At 36.3% G+C, this 23817-nt stretch overlaps 8 protein-coding genes across 8 annotated transcripts; 1 reads left to right on the top strand and 7 right to left on the bottom strand.

Moving 5' to 3' along the window:
* Nucleotides 1-9441: 9441 nt before the first annotated feature.
* On the bottom strand, nucleotides 9442-9875 carry HO173_011106 (uncharacterized protein; the record flags this gene model as incomplete). Its single annotated transcript, XM_037312988.1, has 2 exons — nucleotides 9442-9609; nucleotides 9729-9875. 2 exons carry the CDS (start codon nucleotides 9873-9875, stop codon nucleotides 9442-9444), a joined length of 315 nt encoding a protein of 104 aa, XP_037160037.1.
* Nucleotides 9876-9977: 102 nt separating this feature from the next.
* HO173_011107 (uncharacterized protein) lies at nucleotides 9978-10300 on the bottom strand (the record flags this gene model as incomplete). Its single annotated transcript, XM_037312989.1, has 2 exons — nucleotides 9978-10117; nucleotides 10168-10300. 2 exons carry the CDS (start codon nucleotides 10298-10300, stop codon nucleotides 9978-9980), a joined length of 273 nt encoding a protein of 90 aa, XP_037160038.1.
* Nucleotides 10301-10456: 156 nt separating this feature from the next.
* On the bottom strand, nucleotides 10457-10663 carry HO173_011108 (uncharacterized protein; the record flags this gene model as incomplete). The annotated part of the gene is made up of 1 exon (XM_037312990.1): nucleotides 10457-10663. One exon carries the CDS (start codon nucleotides 10661-10663, stop codon nucleotides 10457-10459), a length of 207 nt encoding a protein of 68 aa, XP_037160039.1.
* Nucleotides 10664-11281: 618 nt separating this feature from the next.
* HO173_011109 (uncharacterized protein) lies at nucleotides 11282-11572 on the bottom strand (the record flags this gene model as incomplete). The annotated part of the gene is made up of 1 exon (XM_037312991.1): nucleotides 11282-11572. One exon carries the CDS (start codon nucleotides 11570-11572, stop codon nucleotides 11282-11284), a length of 291 nt encoding a protein of 96 aa, XP_037160040.1.
* An 871-nt stretch (nucleotides 11573-12443) lies between these two features.
* HO173_011110 (uncharacterized protein) lies at nucleotides 12444-13375 on the bottom strand (the record flags this gene model as incomplete). Its single annotated transcript, XM_037312992.1, has 2 exons — nucleotides 12444-13243; nucleotides 13297-13375. 2 exons carry the CDS (start codon nucleotides 13373-13375, stop codon nucleotides 12444-12446), a joined length of 879 nt encoding a protein of 292 aa, XP_037160041.1.
* A 2659-nt stretch (nucleotides 13376-16034) lies between these two features.
* Nucleotides 16035-18820, bottom strand: HO173_011111 (uncharacterized protein; the record flags this gene model as incomplete). Its single annotated transcript, XM_037312993.1, has 2 exons — nucleotides 16035-18491; nucleotides 18545-18820. The coding sequence occupies 2 exons, from the start codon at nucleotides 18818-18820 to the stop codon at nucleotides 16035-16037; spliced, it is 2733 nt and encodes a 910-aa protein (XP_037160042.1).
* Nucleotides 18821-20131: 1311 nt separating this feature from the next.
* Nucleotides 20132-20541, bottom strand: HO173_011112 (uncharacterized protein; the record flags this gene model as incomplete). Its single annotated transcript, XM_037312994.1, has 3 exons — nucleotides 20132-20155; nucleotides 20216-20353; nucleotides 20407-20541. 3 exons carry the CDS (start codon nucleotides 20539-20541, stop codon nucleotides 20132-20134), a joined length of 297 nt encoding a protein of 98 aa, XP_037160043.1.
* A 1179-nt stretch (nucleotides 20542-21720) lies between these two features.
* Nucleotides 21721-23137, top strand: HO173_011113 (uncharacterized protein; the record flags this gene model as incomplete). The annotated part of the gene is made up of 3 exons (XM_037312995.1): nucleotides 21721-22372; nucleotides 22459-22474; nucleotides 22855-23137. 3 exons carry the CDS (start codon nucleotides 21721-21723, stop codon nucleotides 23135-23137), a joined length of 951 nt encoding a protein of 316 aa, XP_037160044.1.
* Nucleotides 23138-23817: the final 680 nt, after the last annotated feature.

Raw genomic sequence — 23817 nt, forward strand, 5'->3', positions numbered from 1 at the left:
AAGAATTAAGAGAAGTCTCTATTATTAATACTTCTAAGTTATTATATTAAATAAAAAATACTTATAATTATAATAATATCGCTTAAAAAATTATTTAATTAAAGATATCTAAATAGAGAAAGTTATTATTTAAAATAATTAAGAATAATCTTAAATTAAAATTAGATAATTATTATCTTTATAATAGATTATTATATATTAATAATAGATTATATATATTAAATATTCTTAAATTATAAATTAAAATTATTAGAGATATTTATAACTCTTTATTTAAAGATTATATTAATAGATTATTAATCTATAATAAAGTAAATAAACTTTACTATTAATTAAGAATAATAAATTTTATTACCCGCTATATTAAGAGCTATTATATTTATAAAAGATTTAAAACTTATAAAAAGAGTAAATAAGATTTATTTAAATTTCTTTTTATTTCTAAATAATATTAATAAGATATTTTTATTAACTTTATTATATTATTATCTATTTATCTTAGATATAAATATTTTTATTAATATATTATAATAATTATAAATAGACTTAATAAGAAGAAGAAATTCGTTTTTTTAAACTTCTTAGAAGTAAAGGTAATAATTTAGATCTTTATCGAATTTATATAGCGAGAGAAAGAATATTTATTTATTATTATCTTCGATTAAGATATTTAATTTATAATATATTTCTAAAGAAGACTATATAAAAGAATTAAAACTAAATTTAAACTCTTTATTATATTTTATCTTAAAATTAATAAATAAATAAAGAACGCTAACGCTATTTTAAAGTAATATTTTAGAGTTTATATTAATTATAATTAAGATAATTAAATAAATTTATTATTAATAGTAGAGTTCGAAACTAACTTCGATAAGAACGCCTTATTAAATATATTATTATTTCTTCTTATTAAAGAATATATTCTCTACTTAAAAATAGAATTCTTTATCTTTTAAAATTAATTCGCTAATTAAAGAGTAAAGAGAGATATTAAATTAGCTAATAAATTTATTAAAAAGATAAATATTATAAGAAATTATCTAAAAAGTTAATTTAAATAATTATAAGCTTTATAGAAGAAGTAAGCTAATTATTATTAACTTTTAATATTAGAATTTAAAGTTAAAGATATAATTATATTTAATAAAAGAAATATTAAAATTATACGCCTTAATAAATTATTAAATTATAAAAATTTTAAATTATTTAAAATTATTAAAGCTTTAAATAATTTCGCTTATAAGTTAAAACTCTTAATTTTTATAAATAATATTTATTTTATCTTTTATTTATAACTATTATATCTTAATAATAATAACTTACTATTAAGATAAATTAAATCTTTATTATTATCTATTAATATTAATAAAGAAAATAAAATCTATAATATTAAAGAAATAGTTTAATTTAAACTAGATAAATAAAAAAATAATTTTCTAATTAATAAGAGAGAATATCTAATATATAAAATTAGATATAGAGATTTCGAGATTAAGAAAAATTTATTTTAATAATTATTTATAAATATAGTAGAATATTCGAATCTAATAGTAGACTTTTATTATTACTATCTCGAGGTTATTAGCCTTTATTTATTATTTAAAAAATCTTTAAAATAGTCTTCTTTATTAGCGCTACTAATTTATAGTAGCTATATTAACTTATAAGAAGATTTTAATCTTATAATAAAATACTAAGTTAATATATCTAAGAATATTACTTCGTATACGTCTAGATATACTTTCTATAAGATCGATATCTACTATATAGTAGTCGTTATCGAAGCTTCGAATTAAAGGAGAAGATAATATTACGATTTTAATAATCTTATAATCTTATTTACTTATATTATAGTCTAATTAAGCTTTAGCGTATTAAGATCTTTTAATCTTTCTATCTTATTATAAAGCTTATACTTATAATAATTCTATATAGATAGTATTCTCTTTATACTATAATATAGAGTTATTATATATATTATTAAGTCTCTAATAACTAACTAGCTAGTCGATAATCTATTATATTTTTAATATTAAAAAATCGCTAATATATATTTATATTAGACTTAAAGAGTCTTAGAGTTATATAGTAATATAAAATTAGAAAGATAGATATATTCATATATCGATTTAGTAGTAAAACTAATTCTTAAAAAAATAAAGAAAACTTAGAGAAATTACTTATTTAAGCTTATTCGCTAAGACTCCGCTAAGCGTATATTAAATATACGTAAATTAAGTAATCTAAAATCCTCTTACTTAAGACTTATAAGCCCCTTTTCTAATAATTACTTTCTCTCTTTAAACATTTATTCTCGAATTTAAGTATAAAAAGAATATTTTCTTATTATTAAAAGATTTATTAAAATTCTTTAAATCTTATAGAAAAAGAAGAAAAAGAGTTTCTTATAATAGTATAGTATAAATATAATATATTATAAATATATAATAAAAGTATATAACGTCGATAGATAATATTAGATATACTCTTATAGATTAAATATAATTATAATAATATATAGAGTAATAACTAATATTATAATTTAGATATATAACGTATATAATTAATATATAACTATAATAATATTTACTTTTTCTCTAAAAAGTCTTTTATTTTATTAATACTTCTTTATTACTCTTAATAATCTACGTTTCTCTATAATAAATATATATTTAATAAATATATATTTAATTAATATATTATATCGAGAATATAGCTATTATTATAAGTCTTTTAAAGATCTTATAATTATATATATATTTCTTATACGTTAATAATTATAATTTATAATACATCTCTCTCTTTATAGCGTCTAAACCTCTTATTAATACTAAATAAGAATATCTATTATTACTATACGCGATAAGCTTTTTAATATATTACTCGTTTATATAATATTATATTCGATAATAATAAAAATATAATTACTAAGTATTATTATTACGCTTATCTTTCGAGATAATTATATTATAATAAGTTTTTATATAAATAACGCGTAATAGATATATCTATAGCGTCTACTAATTTTCTTAAAAGATTTTAATAAATAAATATATTATTATCGACGCTAATACTATAATTCATATTCGCTTATAATATACTTATATTATTTATTATCTTCTTATTCTCGATACTCTTAATTTTATATCTATTACGCGACTTAAGACTATTTATAAATACTTTAATATAATTTTAATAATTATTTAATATATTAAAAATTATTTAAAAATAAAGAAGAAGTTAAATAGCGAAGCGATCTCGCTTAATAAAGTAAAGACTTTTTAAAAGATTCTAAGTATTCTAATAAGTATATATAACGTTATACGATTTACTAGATATACTTATACTTTTTATATTTATTTCTTATTCTTTATATCTATACTAATTATACTTTTAAATTAATCTTTTTTTAATAAATATATCTTCTTCGCGTTTTAAGTTAAATTTAAATTTTAAGAGTAGAAATAATAAAAGTAAGATAAATAATAGTAAAGATAAAGAGAAAGAGAAGAATAAAAAAGAAGAGAAGAAAGAGGAAGAATAATAATAATAATAAGATGAATAATAAGATAAGATTTATTATATAAGGGCGATTTAAGAAGATAATCTCGATAATAATAACATCGATAATAATAATCTTTAATAAGAGTCTTTAAGAGATTTAACTAGCCCGCTATTTTACGTATATATATTTAATACTATAATATCTATTATATCTAATAATATAGTCTTTTCTTTATTATCTTTAGATATTAATACTTTTTATTAGTTTTTTTAATATTATTTTTTATTATAATATTTAAGATTTAACTCTCTATAGCTAGATTCTTTATCTTTAAATATTTTTTAAAATTATTCATCTTTAAGCCCTTTTTCAATATTTATATCTTACGCGTTTTATATTCGTAAGCTTTACTTACTAAACTTATTAATTAGATTTTATATATTCTCTATAACTTCTTTATTAAGCTATTTATTATACTTCTTAAAATAATCTTTTTATTAAATAAGATATTTTATCTTATTCTTTCTTATATACTTTTTATATATAAATTTTATTAAATACTCTTTATTATCTTTTATTAGTTTAGAAATAGAATATAATACTTAGAGATATCTAAATCTTTTAATCTTTATTTATATAGTTTTAATAATAATATATAGAAAATAGAGTAAATTTAATAGATAGGCGATAGTTATAGTCGATACGCTTATATTTTAATATATTTCTAAATATAAAATAAATTAATTAGTTTATTAGAAAGCTTTTTACTTAATCTCTTTTATTTTAAATTCTTTATAGAAAGTATAATAAGATTATCGCGATTAAATCTTTATAATTTATAATTCTTATTATAAAACTTCGATTACGTTTTTTATACGCTTTATTAATATCTTATAAGCTCTTATTAAATTATATCGATTTCTTTAATATATTCTTTCGCTATAGATATTTCTCTCTTAATAGCGCTATTCTTAATAACTAATTTAAGTTTTAATTAATATTTATATATAGCGAAGAATAGACTATAATTAATTATTTTATACTCGCTTTAATAATATATAAATTTTATAATTAATAGAAGCTCTATTTAATCGTCTTATCGCTTTAAATAATATACTTTTAAATAATATTTTAAAATCTAATTTTATCGCTTTATCTATTTATTAATTTATAAATAAAAGATAATACTTAATTTATATTTTATTTATAATTAATAATAAACTTCTAATTAAAATATATTTATAAAGATAAATTCTTAATTTATAATAATATCTTCTAATACTTTATATCGAAGAATAATTTTCTTTATAAATAACTCTTCTAGTTATATAATATTAATTATCTTATTAATAAATATATATCTTAATATTTTAATATATCAATTAATTATTATAAGAATCGAGTTATAAATATACTTTTTATATTTATTAGAAGAAAGATTTATAATAAAGTCTATTATAATTTTCTTTTATAATCTTATTAATAAAGAAAGTATATCTAATTTATTATAGAGATAATAGCGTTTTATCTTTATACGCTAATAGATATTATATATATTAATATACTTCTTAATATCTACGCGAATATTATTTTAATAATATTTTCTATTTATTAATTTAAATATCTTATTAATATTAAAATATCTAGTTATAAAATTATTATAATAGTATTTTAATAGCTCTTCTCGAATTAAGTCTTTTTTAGAGATATATAATTTATTATTATATCTTAATAACTTCTAACTATTTTAAATTTAATTATTAACGCTTTATATTCGCTTACTTACTATTTTATTAGCTTTATACTATTTAATAAAAGTATTCTCTTATTAAAGTATTTTTATAAATTTATAAATAGACTTATTATTTATATTATATATCGTTTTACTAATTATTAATACTTTAATAATTAAATATAAAACGAGTTATTTATAATTAATAGTTTTAGTAATAGAGTTAAGTCGCTTATTAATTATATTACGAATATATTAAATAAATATCTTACTTAAGCTTTCTTTTATTAAAGATTAAAATTCTTTAAATTTTAAAGAATATATTATATTTAAGTAAGTTTCTTATATTATAATAATTATTAAATTCTTAAATATTATCTTTTTTATAAATACTTTTTTTAAAAACTAATATCTAAGAAACTTTTATCTATACTTAAATTATTTAATATAATAAGAAATTTACTATTAAAATTATATTTTTTATATATATAATTTTTATAATTTTTATAAGCTATCTTAATAATAGCTAAAATAAAATTTAAAAGACTTTTAATTTTAGTTAATTTTTATTATAATATAAAAAAGAAGCTTATTAATTAATTTATTTTCGTCTTTATAATTAAAACGTCTTAAAAATATATTATTAAAGTTTATCTTATTTAGTTTATATAAATCTAAAAAATTATATAAGAAGAGTTTTATTATTTAGCGAGCTTATCTATTATTTAATATTAATTATTTTATAAAATACTTTAAATTATTATAATTAATAAAAATCTTAATAGAATAAAAAGTTATTTTTAAATAGTAATATTAATATTTAAATATTATAATAATCGCGAGAAGTTTTTAATTATATATTTTATAATTATACTTTATATTAATTATCTTTCTCGAATAAAAAGCGATTAAATATTATTATTTATTTATATATAGTTAAATTAATATACTCGCTATAGCGAATAATAAGATATTAATTTTAATTCGAATTAGAAGTTAAAGATTAAAATATTTTAGAAGAGATATAATTATAAAGACGTCTTTTAACTTCTTAAATATATACTCTATAATCTTAAGTTATAGAAATAATCTTAACTTAATATCTTTTTCGCTTCTTTTTAAAAAGTCTTATTAAAAAGTTTATAATTTAAGAATAATAATAAATAAATCTTTAATAGAAATTTATAAACTTTAGAAAAGCTTATATATTATAATAGTCTTTTAATTTTAACTACTCTTAAATTATAACTATTTTATATTTATTTATAATAATATTAATAGTAAATATTATAAAGTTAAGAAATTTTACTTCGATAATAAAAAACTTATATTTTTTAAATTTATATAAAGACTATATTATTTAAGTTAATTAAATATTTACTTTATATAATCTAAATACTTCTTCTTTATATTAAAATAAATAAGAATATTATTTAAATATATTATATAAAATTAGTTAACTAGTTTAATTAAAGTCTTATTAATATAAGTTTAAAAGATTATTAAGACGTTAATTAAGTTAAATAATATTACTAGATATTTAAAATACTCGTAATATATATAAAACGCTATCTTTTATTTATCGTCTTTATAAATTTATATATAATAATAAATATTATTTAAATTAAATTTAATATATTATTTAAAATTATTTAGGCGGTTAAGCGTCTCGCTAATTAAGAATAAGAAATATTAATTTTTAATAATTATCTTATTTAGTTTATAATAATTAATATATAAATATAAATCTTTATTCTTTTTTAAAATAAATAGAATTAAAATTTCTATTAAACTTATAGAGTATCTAATTTAACTCTTCGCTAAAGCTTTATTAAAATAGATTCTTAATATTACTAATTTTATATTAAATAAATTATATAGTAAATTAAATAATAGCTTCGTCGTAGTTTTAATAATATAATTGCGATTTTTATATAATAATAATTAACTTACTTCTTTTAATAAGAATATATCTTTATATTTTTTTAACTTATTAAAAAATTTAAAAATAATCTCTACGCTATTTATATAAATATTTTATATTTTAATTATATTAATTTTATATTTCTTATTTTTAATTATTATTTTAATTATAACTAATATATAAATAATCTTATATTCTTTTAAGATATTTATAAATTATTAAAATACTAGAATCTTTAGTAATTACTTTTTAACGTTAAAATATTAGATTTAATCTTTTATATTTATCTTAATTTACTTATTAATTAAAATTAAAAGATTTAAAATTATTAAAAGATCTTTCTTATTAATAATATAGAAAATATATTTATAGCGTTTAATATATCTTTTAATTATTTTATAGATAATAGATAATCGAGTAGATATTATAGTAATAAGTTAATTTTCTATATATTTATATAGATTTTAATAAGAGATTATTAATTTTAATTAGATTCTATTTAATTATAAAAGGCTAGTTTATTATATTTACCTCTATATTATTATTAAAATAAATCTCGATAGAAATTTATAACTCGCTTTAATTATTTAAAAATACTTTATCTTTATAAATTAACGATAAGATAAATACTACTTCTACTTTTACCCTTGTTATTATAAAGTCTTCGATAAAGATTTTTCTTTTTTTATTAAATTAATTACGTAAAGCTTATAATTATTAATTAAATTAATTAATATATTATTAAAATTTATATTTTTTATTTTTTCGATCTAATATAGATATTAATATAATTTTTCTTTATAATTATAATATTTTATACTATTTAAATAAAACTTATTATTTTTAAATTTATTCTTTAATTTATAATTTTAAAATTATTTATCTTTTAAATTAAAGTTATTTTATCTTCGCGATAACTATAATTTATTATATTAAGAGTTTTAATTTTCTTAATATTAATTCTCTTATAAGATAAAAATACTACTTACTTTATATTTTCTAGAAAAACTTTACTTTTTATTATTATTTTTTAAATATATTATAAGCGTTAAAAAGTTTATCTCACTTAGTTAATATAATTTAAATATTAATTATTAATAATTACTTAAAAAGGGAGATTTTAAGGGGGGAAAAGAAAAAAAAAAAAAAAAAAAAAAATTTTTAAAAATCAAAAATTTAAAAAAAAATAATAAAAAAAAAAAAAAAAAAAAAAAAAAAAAAAAAAAAAAAAAAAAAAAAAAAAAAAAAAATAAAAAAAAAAAAAAAAAAAAAAAAAAAAAAAAAAAAAAAAAAAAAAAAAAAAAAAAAAAAAAAAAAAAAAAAATTAATAATAAAGATTTATATAAAGCTTTATAAATAAGTAATATATTTATTAATTCTTAATATAGAGATTTATTTAGACTTTTAATAATTAAAGATAATTATTAAATTAGCGTATAGTTTTTTTTTTAATTATATTTATATATCTTTAATTAATATTTATATACGCTTAAATAATATTAAATCCGCGATTTATTAAATCTTCGATTTAATTTAATAGAAAGTTAATAAACTTCTATTATATATAGTTATAATTTAAAAATCTATTCTTCTTATTAGTCTATAGTTCTTTTTAATTATTATTAAAAGATTAATAAATTTAAAGAATCTTAATCTTTTTAATAAAAAAGTTTTTCGAAATTAGATAAAACGCCTCGTTTATCTTCTATATTAAAGACTTAATATTTTTAAATACTCTTTTTATAATAGATTAGTAATTTCTCTAATTAAATTATCTTTTCGAGGTTGCTAAATGACGTTATTATATTTAAAATTAATATTATTTATAATTCTCTTTATTTTTAAAATCGCTAATAATCTTAATATATTATTACCGCTATTACGACTATAATTTATAAACGTTTTATCTTATTTAAGCGAATTAATCTCTACTTTTAAAGATTACAGTCTCTTTCCGACCTTTTACCTATTCCTGTCTTTGGGACCTGAACGATGAATCACTGCCGCCAATAGGAGCTTTGAGCGCCTCTACTCACCGCAAATGGTACCCTTACGTCGCCGAAATATGGACCACCAGCACTCTCGGGAGTTCCACCGCCACCCAGCGCGCCACCAGCGATACTGACACAACCATTACCAGCAATGTTACCGTGAGCCAAGCCCAAAACGTGATAGTTCATATTATAAATCCCATCCGGGCAGTCACCCTCGACGCATCTGCCGCTGGTCGTCGACACGACAACATTCCCTCCAGCATCCAGCAACTCAAGATGCTGCTCATCCCTTCACTTCCACCACGCGAGCCAAGTTCAGTCCCGGCCCGCCCACGATTTGCCAGACGATGTAGTTGCTGATGACGCGGATCTTCATGCCGGACGAACCGGCTGGCAAGATGACAGCCCAGTTGAGCGTGTTGGTGCCGGTCTCAAAGCCGTCGGGTTTCTCCTAGTACGTGCCTTGGCCATCCTTTCGGCAAGTGGTATTTGGCGAGATCGTTTTGTACCACAGTGCTCCTCCAACAGCTTGGGTGCCTAAAGGGGTGGACATGGGGGAAGCGGAGCCACCAGCTTTCCATGCATGGATGAACGAGGTGATGAGTGGTTGCCATGCAGTGTATGGGAATCGAACTTGGCTTGTGTACGGAGATCGCTGAGGGTCACCATTTGACTCAGGCCTGATGTTGCCGATGTAATGGCTTTCTGGGCCGTCATCTTATTGAGAGATATTGGACTGAAATTTTATTCGGAGTGATGTCAGACTTGCCCATGTGATAATCTCAACGAAGTCAGGTTGTGAAGACATGCTGTGAATCTTCAAAATGCGAAGAAGTAGGTTGAGGCCGCCTGCACGATAGACATTGGTGCCATTCTATCTGCTGTGATTTGGCGAATGTCTTTGGTCAATGAAAGAGAGGAGTCATATACAGCATTCTTGTACTGGAGCGTGCTCAATGCTACGTGATCGTCAGCGGTGATTAATCACAGTGATCAGAGTCAAGCATACCCATCATGTAACCCTTGCCTTGTGATTTGGCGGCACCAATGACGGGCAAATCAGGGGAGATTCCTCCGGGTTGACTACCACCGAAGCCGCCCTTCAACGGCCGTGCAGCTTCCCAGCTCAATGTACCATCCATTAAATTACCCCAAGAGGACCACCACTACATTTGAGGCCTCAATCAAAGCAAAGTAGCATAATTATGACACAAGACTCACCTCGGTAGCGACTTCCTAGTAGCCTGCAGTATGGTCAAAGTCAGGAATGAAACACATTTCCGAAGCAGATCTGTCTTTCAAGCTATGATGTATGTCAGAATGAAGGACTTAGAACCGAAATGGGATCCTGGGCTACCTGTCCAAGTACTGATACTGAGTCCACCGTCTGAAAAAGTCGACATCGTAAGCTTGCCATTTGGCCCCAAATACCACGCAGTGTTGCCAAGGTAATCCGTGAGAATGATATGATAGTCGTCCAAATTATCTTGGTCGTAAAGGTCCATGCTGACGAAAGTTTGGAATCCCTGTATGCGGCATATCCGAAAAGATAGCCAATCATTGTCACAAAATACTCTTGTGCTGGGTCGCCAACATTCAGGGGAAAGCCATCGAGTCTGAGCCATCACTAGGGTCGAATCAGGCTCAGGGAACAGACCATACTTACCCCATGGCAATCGCATCGTCGATGTCCTAATGCACATGATCTTAATCCACAGTACCAGTCTGACGCTTGAGTTTAGCAGCAACTCTGCGACAGGATGAAGCATAATACCACGTAATGCGCAAAGACTGCCTTGGTCCGTATGTTGCCAATGAAGAGTGGCAGAGCCGCCAGCACTGCGGATACTGTAAAGAGATGCATCGCTCACTGTCGAGATTAGTCCGACTGATGTAGGAAAATTGAAACAAATGAACAGAGAGGATGGATGGTAATCAGGTAAAGCAGAACTATGCGAAGTTCTTGTCTCACCCCGATCCACATCCTTTTACCATGTCAGCAGGGTGCTCGCACATTTCATGAGAGGCATCGATGATACAAATGCGGCAGGGTTGCAGCGACAATCACGAAGGCAGGGAGACTTGATTGGATGGCAGTGTGACTGCACAAGAAATGCGATTGGTCACGAGAGGTTTATGCTGATGAGAATAGGGAAGGGAGAATAGTGGTACTTAGGTGGAATGCCCTGATCACGCCAAAGCCGCTTCAGTGGAAGAGGTATGGAGCATCGTACCGTTGGTCCCTTTTCCTTAACAGGACGATCCAATTTCGGAGGTGGGCGTAGGATGCGGCTTACGGGACGTGTATGATCATCTCTTTGTGGTCGATAGACGAGAGCGCGAGGCGAGGCTGTCTGGTAATGCGTTGTGTCTGCATCAAGATTAGGGTTCCATCTTTGGGTGCGGCTCGCCATGGGACAGCAAGCGAGCGAGCGTTGTCGTTCATTCGCCAAGACTTCGGGGATGGAAGGAGCATAGCCTGGGACTTGAATGTTTGGGAGGTAATCGCGCTGAGCCGGATGCCTGTTCAAGGACAGAGGAGCTGGACGAGAATCTTCACTGTCATCAGCCTCACGTACTCTACCGCATTTCCCGGTCAGTATCAAGACCTACGAAAACGACGTAGCGAAGCGCGGTCTTCGAGATGATCAACGACGTTGCAGAAGGGGTCTCGAGGCCTACGAGACCCTCCTCTCTACGACATCATGTCAAGGGCTCCCGCTATAGCGAAAAATTTGGTGCTGCCGCAAAGGCTCCGATTACTCACCAATTGGCGCAAGGGCGAGAACGGTTGATGTTCTCTGGATTTTGGGGCGGAGGTTCACGTATGAAAGGCTTCGAGAGCGAGGTCGAGGGCTTAGGCTTGAAGGAGCGTACCGTGAGCGATGTTGATGTCAGAGCTGGGAGGTGCAAGATTGAAAGCGACGAAAAGCGTCGACAGCTTCCGTCGCCATGGCGGTGCCTTAGAAGAACCGGCTTTCTGCAACTATCTATGGCGGTATATCATCTTATATTGGTGTTGTCGGCCCCCTATGTCTGTATTCCGAGGACGATTATGTCAAGACTGTCGTTCCACGCTCGTAGCGATATCATAGCCACTAGCAATGGCAAAGGGGCGAGACTACTGGTCACGCGAATGAGATACTGTAAATCAATGATGAGCATGGTAAACTTTTCTCATGCAACTCATGTGTATCGTGTCTTTGCATGCCGGACTAAATCACCAGAGTAGAGGTGCAGATGCAATACCGCTTTTGCGAACGGCTTGACATGTTCAGCTCTCCCCTACGTCCCGAACTTCAGCAAGTACCCTCCATCGACAGGCACGATCTGGCCATTGAGATACTGATTCGTCACCATGAACAAGACCGCATTGGCCATATCCCTATCATTCCCTGGACGACGTGCTGGCAGGTGTGCGTACTTCTCGGCCGGTATTTCACTCTTCTGGTTGTCCTTGCTCTCTCCGGCCGTCATCTCACTCGGAAAGACACCTGGTGCAATAGAATTGACTCTGACCTTGACGCCGGCGTTGGCAATCTCTGAGGCCAGCAGCTTGGTCACCTGGATTGCGGCGGCTTTGCTCGCGTTGTAGGAGAAATGGGCCTGGGACTTGAGGACCAGGCCAGAGATAGAGCTGATGTTGATGACGCAGCCAGTATAGCCCTTCATGTGCTCGGTGGCTTTCTCCAGGAGAGGGAGGAAGGCGAGGGTCATAAAGTAGAGTTGGGGCACGTTGGTCTTGTAGGTCGTCGCCCAGTCTTCGAAATTGGCGTTCTCTGGATCAAAGAGGTTCTTCTTCAACTCGGCCGCTGTCTCGCCTTCCGGCTTCTGTTTTGAGGTTGCGATACCGGCGTTGTTGATCAGGATGCAGAGGCATTGCTCGCGGGACTCGATTTCTTTCACAAGCCTCTGGATTTCTTCCTTGCTTGTAATGTCGGCAACAAGAGGTATGATCTCGCCGGCAATGCCTTTCCCGTGCACCTCAACGACTTTCTCAAGTTTTTCTTCTGTACGCCCAACAATGTAGACCTTGGCACCGTTGACTGCAAGGGCTTGGGCGGCCATAAGACCAATGCCGGATCCTGGTCCATGTCAGTGTTGTCTCTTGGCAGAGTGGATTGTCTGTTTGACTGACCTCCGCCTGTGATGAGGGCGACCTTGCCCTTCACGTCGAAAAGGTTGGAAAGTTCCAGGTCTTTATTGTTGGTCTCCATGTTGTTTGTTGCTATACCGTGGTGCGAAGGTAAAGGTCGATAGAGTAGGAGATGAGGCTTGAAAGTCCTGGTGAGAGTGGGTGTGTGAATGAATCGAGTTGCAGGTCGTAGGGTTCGGAGGCTGACGATGTTCATATGAGGCGTGTAGAGGAAGTAGAGTAACTGACTGGGTTGCGAGGTTGGAAATTGAGGGAAACGTCACTTTTGCAATTTCTTGGCGAGCAATGACGACACAACGGAGCAGCCTCCGCACCTAACATGCAAATCTGACACGGCAATTTTATACTTACCCGTTTTCGAAGCATGAGGTTGAAATGAACAAAAAGTTTGGAGCTGCAGAACCCAACACAGGTAGAGAGAAATGAATGCCACGCTCTCACACTCAACCCGCCTGCGGAGTCTCATTTCCGGACGTTCCCAAGCCGGAGACAACCCCTGGAGCCCCCTGCAGAGTGCTCTATTTCCAACCTCTCAGGTACGCGACGACATAACTAAACCAGCAAATCTTTTTCAAAATTTCTTTTCAAAAAACAATCGATTCTACGATTATTATCTCTAAATGAGTAAATAATCTTTAGATAAATTATTCTATATTATAAAGAGCGCCTTTAAAAAGATTCTCTTTAAAAAACTTTTCTTGAAGATTCTTCTCGCGGTATTTTCCACGATACACTTTACGGCACTTTTTATAATACTCTCCGCGATACTCTCTTATAATAATCTCCACGATACTCTTCGCAATACTTTACTCTTTATTTAAGATTCTCTTTATTCGAAATATTCTATAAAGTTCTCTAAAGAGTATCTCTTGAAAAGTTTTCTCGAAGAATATCTCTTAAAGAGTACCTCGGAGAGAACCCTAAAGAGTACCCCGGAGAACCCGAATACCGAGTACCCCGGAGAGTGCCCCCTAAAGAGTGCCTTAAAAAATACCCCTCGAAGAGTAGTATCTCGAGAAGTATCTAAAGGAGTGCTTCGAAGAGTACCTCGAGAAGTACTTCAAGAAGAATATTCTAGAAAGAATATTTTGAAGAGAACTACTAGAAATTGTGAAGAAAGAAAACAGAAAAAAAACAAAAAACGAAGAGAGAATTTTTTTTTAGTTTTGTCGTAGTGTCAGCCGTCGTCCGCCGTATCAGGGAAAGAGACCTCCATAATTCCTCCTTTTGCAGAAAAGCCAGAAAGCATGAGATCTTCTGTTTCTCTAGCATAGTTGTTATCTATCCCAATTGTAATATATATTATGGATACGTAATGATAGAAATCTAAAAGATTGCACATGGAATACCGACTTCCCCCACTTCCTCCCCTCTCTTCTCCTTCCCATTAGCAACTTGTCCCAACAAGCGACTCTTCCCCACACCAGTTCCGCCCAACTGCTCCAGACTTTGACTTTCCATCAGCGCAGCAGCGAGATGTAGGGATGACGAAGGAGGGAAAGGACGAGGAGAGCATGGTCGAGAGAGCGTATGAAGAGGAATATTACAAAGGACTTCAGAGTATGGTGTGCTCGTGAGCACAATCAGGCTAGCCAGCAGCACGAAAGCTCGCCATCGTAGCCAGAAAGCTTTGGACCAAGGTTGACGACGTTGGAGCTGAAGGCGATTGTCGTAACTGGGCAGCCCGGGATACAGGTCCAAGTCAACAATCACGGGGCGAGAGTGGAGGAGCCGACAGCTGCGCAAACAGTGCGAGCGAATAGAGAAGGGATATGGATGATAGAGACCTTCCAGGCGCTTGAAGGACAAGGACAGAGAAAATGAACGTGTGAAGGAGCAGAGCTTAAGGGGACGAGGATGATATTAGATCTTCCACAAGCTTGAGCACTGTAGATCCCCTGTCTCAGAAAGGCGTACTTCCAGTATTTCAAAACCTCTCCTGACTTAATCACTGAGGGTTGGCGCAACGATCCCCATGCATTGGAACCACTCGTGCGGCGGGAAATTAGATGAGCAAAACGTTGATCTCCCAGAAGCTTGACGACCAGACCTTTCATTACAAAGTAGAATGAGAGTCCCTTCTCGAAACGTGAGGGATGTCCTAATCATGGCATGTGAATGGCAACGACTTCTTCGGTCCTGGTACCCCAATGGAGCTGCCGCAGCTCTTGCAGCGTATGGGAGATGGGGTGGGACATGTGATATACGACATCGAGGGTGTTCATCTCCATGGAAATGCTGGACGACCTGGCTGTGGCTTGTTATCGGCTTGTCGAAGATGATCGGACGCCAGTGAGGGCGCGTCGTGACATGGTTGTTGAAGCGAAGAGAGAGCGATTTGAGCGCTGTCTAAAGGATTTTCTTGAGGGGCAAGGATGCGGGGTTGGACGATTGCCACTCTGCGAGAAAAGGGTTGGAAGAGGTGGGGGGAAGGACTACTCATGCGATTTCAACTCCGCGATCAAGTGCCCGCTCAGAATACGAGTTTGCTGAACACGAAAGATCCCGTGACATCGGAGGTCCTGTAGCAGTGCTGAAGAAAGCTTCCGCGGGCGTGCGAGGGTCTTGTGCATTTGGACATTTATTAGTCCGCGAGGAACACAGAACGAAGCAGCCTCCGCACCTAATGTGCAAATAGGGGCGGATACTATGATTTCGACCTAAACTAGCAAGGAGTACGAAAGTGTCTAACGCGCACAACTCGAAAGAAATTTAGCCCATCAAATCCCAAACGCAGCTTGCAAACTCCCAATGCCGAGCACGACAACAGCAACAATGTAAGCAGCGACACCCGACGCGCTCTGGGCATCATGCTTGAGCACAGTCCAACAGACAAGAAAGACCAGACTTGCAAGCAGCAAAATGACAAAGGCCAAAACAATGACGATGCTGAAATGCCAACCTTCTACAAACTGTATGCCCCAACCAAGACCAGTCCCAGTGGTCGGACATGTGCGCAGGCGTTCCTTCAACTTCTTCGGTATCCGTGCAAGCAGGATGCCAGCCTCTTCCGCACATTGAGGATAAGTCAACAAGTGCAACATGAGATGCTCCCCAACAGGCGGGATCAGATCTGCGGGCATGGGACTGTACCGATACTCGTCCTTACGCTCTTCTGGGGGGAAGACGTCTTGCTTTTGAATGTTCACGAGCTCGGACTTGAACAATTCTAGCTGTACGAATTTGATGCCTCGGATGGTCTTGAGCGACAGAAAGCGTTTCAACTTCCCTCGCGTCTGAGCGAAAGTGCGTTTCAGAAGTGAGAAGAATGCCCGATCCGAGGAACAACCGGTCAAGTCGGGTTGTAAAAGCTTAATTGCGTGGCTGTGTTGTGGAATACATAAGAGAAGGAAGAGTTCTTCCAGAAAGGTATGCCTCGGATCTGAAGAAGCGCTGAGCGTGGTTTGGAACAAGATTTGTTCCTGGCTTTGAACGCTGTTTTGCGGAAGTAAAGGGCCATTTGACTTTACGGAGCTCCCCATGAAATTTAAACAGTAGCCCAATGCGGACCTTGCACGAGAGGTATTTGCATGAGTTGCACCTTTAGTTCCACTTCTGGGGTGAATCGCGACATTTTGAAGACACTCAGCTGCGTATTCCTTCGCAGCACCAGGTCGTAGCTCAACAAAATCATCATACAACCTGACGCCGCAATGGCAGTGCCATTCAAGCCGTACACATTTTCTTTCAGGAGATGTGAGGTGAGGATCCTGTGCACTATCCAATAACCTCAGCGCAGACGGGTCTTGCATGTCATGAACCGCTGGATCTAGAGGTGTGACTCCGAATGACTGTATATCCTCCACTGATTTGTCGATTTTGATGATGTCAGAGGAAGGATTTGTATCCCATTCGTTGTTCTGCGAAAGGCTCTCATGCAGAGTCTCCGATGATTCAGAAGGAGCGGGAGGGGCGATTTCACGACCCCTAGTGTCAGGGTTCATGCTTGATAATCTTCTGCTATAGTCGTCGATGTCTGATCCAGGTTTCCTCAACACCACTTTGATGAAGGGGTTGAACTCTTGCTGCGATTGGACGGAAGATGTGTCGCTGGAAATGTAAGAGGTTCTTGGAGGGATCTCAACGCTGAGGTTATTTGCACCATGATCTTGCGTCATGTTTTTCGGCCAATTCGGCAGTAAATCTTCATCGTCTTCTATAAATCCAGGGCGGCGAGATCCGGGGGTTCCCCCTTCAAGGCTCTCCAACGGGAGTACTTCACCTAACACATGCTCATCCGATGCTGCAATGCTCAGATGCATGGGATAGCCATGCGGTGAGAGAACCTCCCGGGTCGCCCAGCTTGTTTCAACCAGTTCAGTCAGCCAGCCAAATTCAACTTTATCTACGAGATCTTGAAATTTCCGAACAGTGTCGAGGTCACTTTTTATATGCTCATTTTCCGTCTTAAGTTTGACGACCTCACCTTTCATGCGCGTACGCAAACTTTCGGTTCTTTGCGCGTAGTAAATTGCCGATTGATAGTCGTTCTCGAGAAGCGCTAGTTTCTTACGATAGTTGTTTTCCACCAACAATTCTCTCGACTCGAGCGACAGTTTGGTCTTTTGGTAAGCCTGTCTGCTGGCTTTCATTTCTTGTTCGAGCTCCCTCACAGCGCGGGATTCTGGGCTATCTGGGTCCCAATATCTTGATCTCGATCTCACATGGTCGGAAGGGAACCTCCTTTGACCTACCCCTTTCTGAACCTGCTTCAATTCCAGATTCCGCCCTCTAGTGCTGCTTTCCAGATCAATTTGGACATCCTGTAAGCTCCTCAACCATAGGTTGAACCGCTCTTTGTTAATTCCTGCAAGATCGCCGCTCAATCCATGGGCCCGCGTGATCAAAAGATTCGTGATCAAGGGGTGGAACGCTTCGCTATACTCCATGATAGGTGGTATTCCTTGACGGATCGATAGTAAGCGAAAGATGGCGCTGTGTTTAGCCGTCCACTTAGGGAGGAGTGGACGTAGATTAGAGGGGCGTGTTTCTGGCTTTATTGCCCATCTCAAGTATACCGCATCAGGGAATTTTCCTCCATTTCTCGAGGTTCGAAAACTATCACTCGAGTATCCTAAGCCACTGGGCTCATCTTCCTTGATCTTGGGGCGTGCGGCATCCGGAAGTGATCTTTTTGCTGTCGAGTTTGCCATTTTCTCATTATCTGGGACGGCAATCTGAGCGCCTTCGTCAGATTGCGGGTTGCAGCTATTGGAGCATAGTCACGTACACCTTCTAAATTAATAGGGTTCTTGAAGTCTTCTGAGGGAACACGATTTTTCTGGTATTGTCTCCCAAGATCTGTAGCATGCGGCTCTTCGTGAGAATCTCCAGCCCTTGACGATAAACTTCTTTTGCTTGTACCGGAATCCTCAAGGTTTGTGCTGTCTTCCGAATGAGGATAGCAGTCAAGTATCGGCGGCGCGTAGCCATCATAGCCTACTTCCCCTTGGTCTCCGCTTTCCCTCTCCGAGGTGGTTTCGCCGACGGTGAGATTGTACGGCATGGTGACGGTCTCTCCCTGAAACAGCTGTTACGGTGTTGTCAGATCTCGCAGACGCTACTTACTGTAGATTTGCTGGATGTAGGGTTGGGAAAGAGAGAAACAGACGGAGAATGCTAGCTGGCGCAATGCATCCGTAGTCATTCCCTTATTATGAGGTACCCAAGGGTAGCGGCTTTTGAAAAGCGGCGTCCTTGGTTGCGTCTGATGTCTGGGCTGATCACGGCCGGAGTGTTTTGCAGGTCTAGGATGGCTTTCGGCGCTTAAGAAATTTGGAACTATATGGGTAGCAGACAAATCTGCCTTGTAAAGAAGATCGTCGGGCAGTGAAATTTGTGGCAGTGAAATTGTGGTATTCAGCCTCATGCACGACTGTGCACCCCGCAGGAGTAGCCTTGTCTTGATGCTCACCAACTCCTTCAATGGCGAATGATCATCGAAAACCGGAAATAACAGGTACTGACTTCTTGGATGCCTGAGACTTGCACATTGCACCGAGAAGAACCCTACATCGAGGTTTTTAAATCAATGTCTGGTTTGGAAGTTCTGCGAAATGGCGCATTAGCCGAACGAGGCCGCGTACGGCAATTCACCACGGCCATAGAAGACGGCACTCACCCCGTGCTCGATCAAAGGGTGAGGTGGAGGTAGGTTTGTGTCTTCTTGAAGCGCGTAACGACCACACGACGGAGCAGTCTTCGCACCTAGTTAAAGGTACATCTGCGACATGAAATTGCGTTGACAGATCTCGATATCGAGAATAGAACTGAAGACACTAAGTGTTCTAGAGTGAAGACAGCTGTAGAATCCAGTAGAGAGGATTGATTGGCAGATCGTCCCCTCAGTCACTTGGATATGTCTTTGACAAATGCCGAATGATTCCACGAGCTAGCTCCCCCATGAATCAGCATATCCTATCCTATATACCATGGCCCAGCGTCGCTACACAAGAACAGTATGCCACCTTTCAGCCCTTCTGAATACCCAATCCGCCCGAACAGCGTCTCCTTCCCAAAATGCTTCACTAGCTCTGGCATTTTGACCAGTAGCCCACGCTTCATATCCGTCATCATATAACCAGGCGATAGGGAGTTGACATGGATCCCAAGAGGAGCGAGCTCCCTAGCTACAGGTTTGACGAGCCTACAAACGGCGGCGTTGGAAGCGACGCAGGGGGAGGTGTGCTGAACTGTCGTGCTGATGTGGGTGGCTTTGCTGCCAATGAGATGATGGAGCCACCAGATGATTCAAGCGTGGTGTCCTGAGAAGGGCGCTGTTGTCGTCAGCGGACCATGGCATTGGCGCACGCTTGCGCTACGAGGAAAGAGCCTGTGAACTCTGAGCAGAGTCAGCACTAGCACCTTCTCGTGACTTGGTCGAAACGCAGAGCAGACGTACGTTTACAGCGAATAGAGATGAGAGGTTCTTGTCCGAAGTGGTGAGGAAATGCACATCTGTCACGGCCTCAGCTGCACTGATGCTGTCCGACTCAGCACTCTTGGCATTTAGGACGCCTCGTTCCAGCAGAGTTGTGACCTGCTTGATGTTCAGCGAGTCAAATTCCTTGCATTAGCCTTGTAGTATTTGACCCTCATCCCATAGTCGGTTTTCATCCGCTCCAGGGGTTGGTCTGGCGGTACGATGTCTAGGACGGCAAGGTTCGCCCGATTCTCGGCGAGGACTTTTGCGAAGGCAAGACCGGGGCCGCGGGCAGCGCCTGTCATGACTGCTGTCTTGTTCTTGACCGAGAACAACCTCCCCGTCAGCCCTCACTCCTCACCTCCCCGGCATCTCTGGCTCGTAGAGGTCACCCGCTCTCTCCATGACTATTCGTTCATACCAGCTAAGTTGTTTACTCGTTCAACGAGTCACAATGGCACCAGTTCCATCCCCAATCCCTACCATCGCCCTGAACAAAGCCATCCCGAAGCTTCTATGACGTTCAATTGGCAGAGTACCTGTCTCGGACTACCGCGGAGATTGAAACGTCAAGCCGCAAGGCGCAGGGGCGCTGAAGGTTCGGCATAGATCCTTAGATGAAGACCTAGGCACGTCTTTCAGATCCGACGAGCGAATTGAAAGTAATAGTAGGTCGTCGATATTGGCTGATGGAGCTGAGCCAACACAAGATAGTACCAATGCCAAAGGTAAGGTATCGCTTTGGCGTGCCAAGACCATTAGCGTGAGCAGAAAGCTCCGGAATCCTTGGCGCTGAAAACAACTCAACTCACCTCCGTCTGCCGTTCGTGATATTGCGAATAACATACAGAATCGAATATTCTCCGTGATTTCTTCGCATGTTTCGAAGCTGCAACATGAGACTTCAGTCGGAAACATTCGTGACCTTTGATCAAGTTTACCATGCGATCACCCCTCGGTTTTCTGATCCTGGGATTTTCTATATTCAAATCTCCCAATATCAATCGACCCCTCCGATTACGACCAGAATCCCACTCATCCCTTCTCTTCTCCGGCCCCATCTCTTTTCCCACTCTCTCCATCGCTCCCTGCGTCCCCATCTCCCTTGCCCTCAAAGACGACTGCACGTCAACATCCACCTTCGGCAAACCCTGTCCCACCACCTCCTAACCCCTCTTGGTCTCCTCCTGCGTTCGTAAGATATCCTCCGTTGACCTTCTTAAGCCTGTCGCCGACAGTTGTTCCTTCGCTGTTTTTGATTATGCCTTAACATTTCTTCAACCTCCGCCACACCAGACCCCGGGGTAAAGAATACCTGCGGCCCTGTCTGGCTTTGTGTTTCGTCTAGCGACCATAATTCTTGTTCGGATCATGGTTGAATTCCGTGGGGATAAGCGTAGAGGGATCGCTAGACTCACATCTCAAACGTATTGACTTTCCATAGATGCATAATTACCGCCGAATAATGGTCGACATCTTCTAACATGGCTGAAGTGCCTATGATCGTTGCCGTGGTTAAGGACATTCATCTGGCATTACAGTTCCGCAGAAACACACTTTGCCACGGGGGAACTTCTTTCGCAATACCAAAAATCGACACTGCTCCCACTTATGATGATGGAGATCACGCGCTTATATTCGCCGAAGGGGCCCAGCCAACGGCGATCACCCCGTCCATGACCTACAGCAACATAATACAAAGTAGTGCTCCTTCCCAAACCTCCATGTCAAGCAACATACCAACCCTATCCGGTCTATACACATATTCCTTCATACACCCCCTTGCAACACACCCACACTCACCACAGCCATGGCATTCACAAGACTCCACCACTTCCTGCGTAGCGTTGATCGCCTTCACCTTCGCCTTCGTCTTCGTCTTTTTAAACGCCACGACGCCTCGCGGATGTCCTGCTTCAGAAGCTCCGCGAGTTCTACCTGAAGAACAAGGCCCGCAAGGGCAGTGTCAAGTAAGAGCGCAAGTCCCTAGGAAGCGGTGGATGGCTGACGACCCAGAAAGTCTCGGCTTGACGGCAGCCTACCGTCCAAACCCGGCCTTCAACTCTCCCCAGGCCCCAACGACACCCACAAACTATTCTCGAGGCGGCGCTCATAAGGCCACTGAACAGAAAGGGCGTGGATGACTGTACACTCTCTGGCCCTGGAAGTTGAAACAATTTCCGGGTCGAAGTCGTGTCCCACATGCCTCTTCGTTGACTCAGACGATGTTCTTAGGAGGTGGGTTTGGAAAAGGGTGAAGCGCGTGTTGGTGATGATGATGATAATGGTAAGCCAACCATTCCATCTAATGAGACGACTGTTTACTAACCTGCGCTCGTAGTTGCTACTACCACCGGGGAAGAGGAACAAGTCCGGAAGGATTGACTGTTTGACTTGTCCCAGCATCTCACAAGTTAACTAAAGCACAGCACCGCTGGCGCAAATGTACCTCTCGATACTGTGGGAGACCTTACACTATTGTTTAGTCTCTTGCTGCCCATCATCCTATTCCTTTCCTCCTTGCCAAGTGCACAATCAGACCCTCACCCACGTGAAGATCTCAGCCGCCATGTCCACCAGAATTCAGGAACACGCAGTTCAAATACTGAGAATTAAAGACCATCCACACCAGGCGGGATACTGTCCAGCATACCGCTCGAGCTACATGACATTATCTCCGGCCTCGTGCTCTCAAACGGTCACCTCTCCATTCTCCGATTCTCGAAATCCATCGACGCAGAAGCGACAGCGGTGCTCTACAAGAAAGGATCTGCCGCATGTACATTGGCTATTCCAGACCCAGATGCCCTCAAGACCACCGTTCGAGACCGGCTTGTCCTGCGACCTGATCCAGAACTACCAACTTCACGTCGACTTCCAGAATTCTATTGGCAATTCTAGCCGTCGTGAATTTCTCTAACCTTCATGGGTTTTCAGGCCCATCAATATTTTCCGCTACCCTACTACTTGCCGAAAATCTATGGTCATAAACCTGAACCCCAATGTACGCCAGTCATCTCCCAAATCTAGACAAGATTTGGCCTTGCATTTCGAGCAGCCTTGTTGCTTGGTAGGATTCCAGACCATCATGATCAAGTTCCTCGACGTCAGCCATGATGGGAGAGTGAGGATGAATTGGAGAAATTTCCATAGAAACGACCGGAGACATGCTGGACCCGATACTAGGGCTGGCAGTCTGCTCCCGTGAAGAAGAGGGCGAGTGTCTGGAATACAAACCATGGGACTTCGTCTCTCGTCACTGTCGGCTGTATCCGGTATGCTGGGCATATAGTGGTAGATCGCCGCGCGGCTTCGAACAGACACGGTTCACGTAGCGAAATGATAAGCGCTTGGACATGTTGGCAGGAAAGATGGCCGCTTCAGGGGACTCGAAGGAGGAAGAAGGTTCAGACAACGAAGCCTCGGAGATGGTTGAATCAGGGGAATACTTTGAGTAGGGGATTTCCGATGATGAGGATGCAGCAGATGGAAGTGAACACGAAGGAATTGCGGAGGATGATCTGGAGATTTGGAAACGTTGGAAGGAACGAATGTGTTCTTCGGCAGTTCTGACATACGAT

Source organism: Letharia columbiana (genome assembly GCF_014066305.1).
Source record: "Letharia columbiana isolate WasteWater2 chromosome Unknown Sc0000057_s0, whole genome shotgun sequence".
Classification (NCBI taxonomy): domain Eukaryota; kingdom Fungi; phylum Ascomycota; class Lecanoromycetes; order Lecanorales; family Parmeliaceae; genus Letharia; species Letharia columbiana.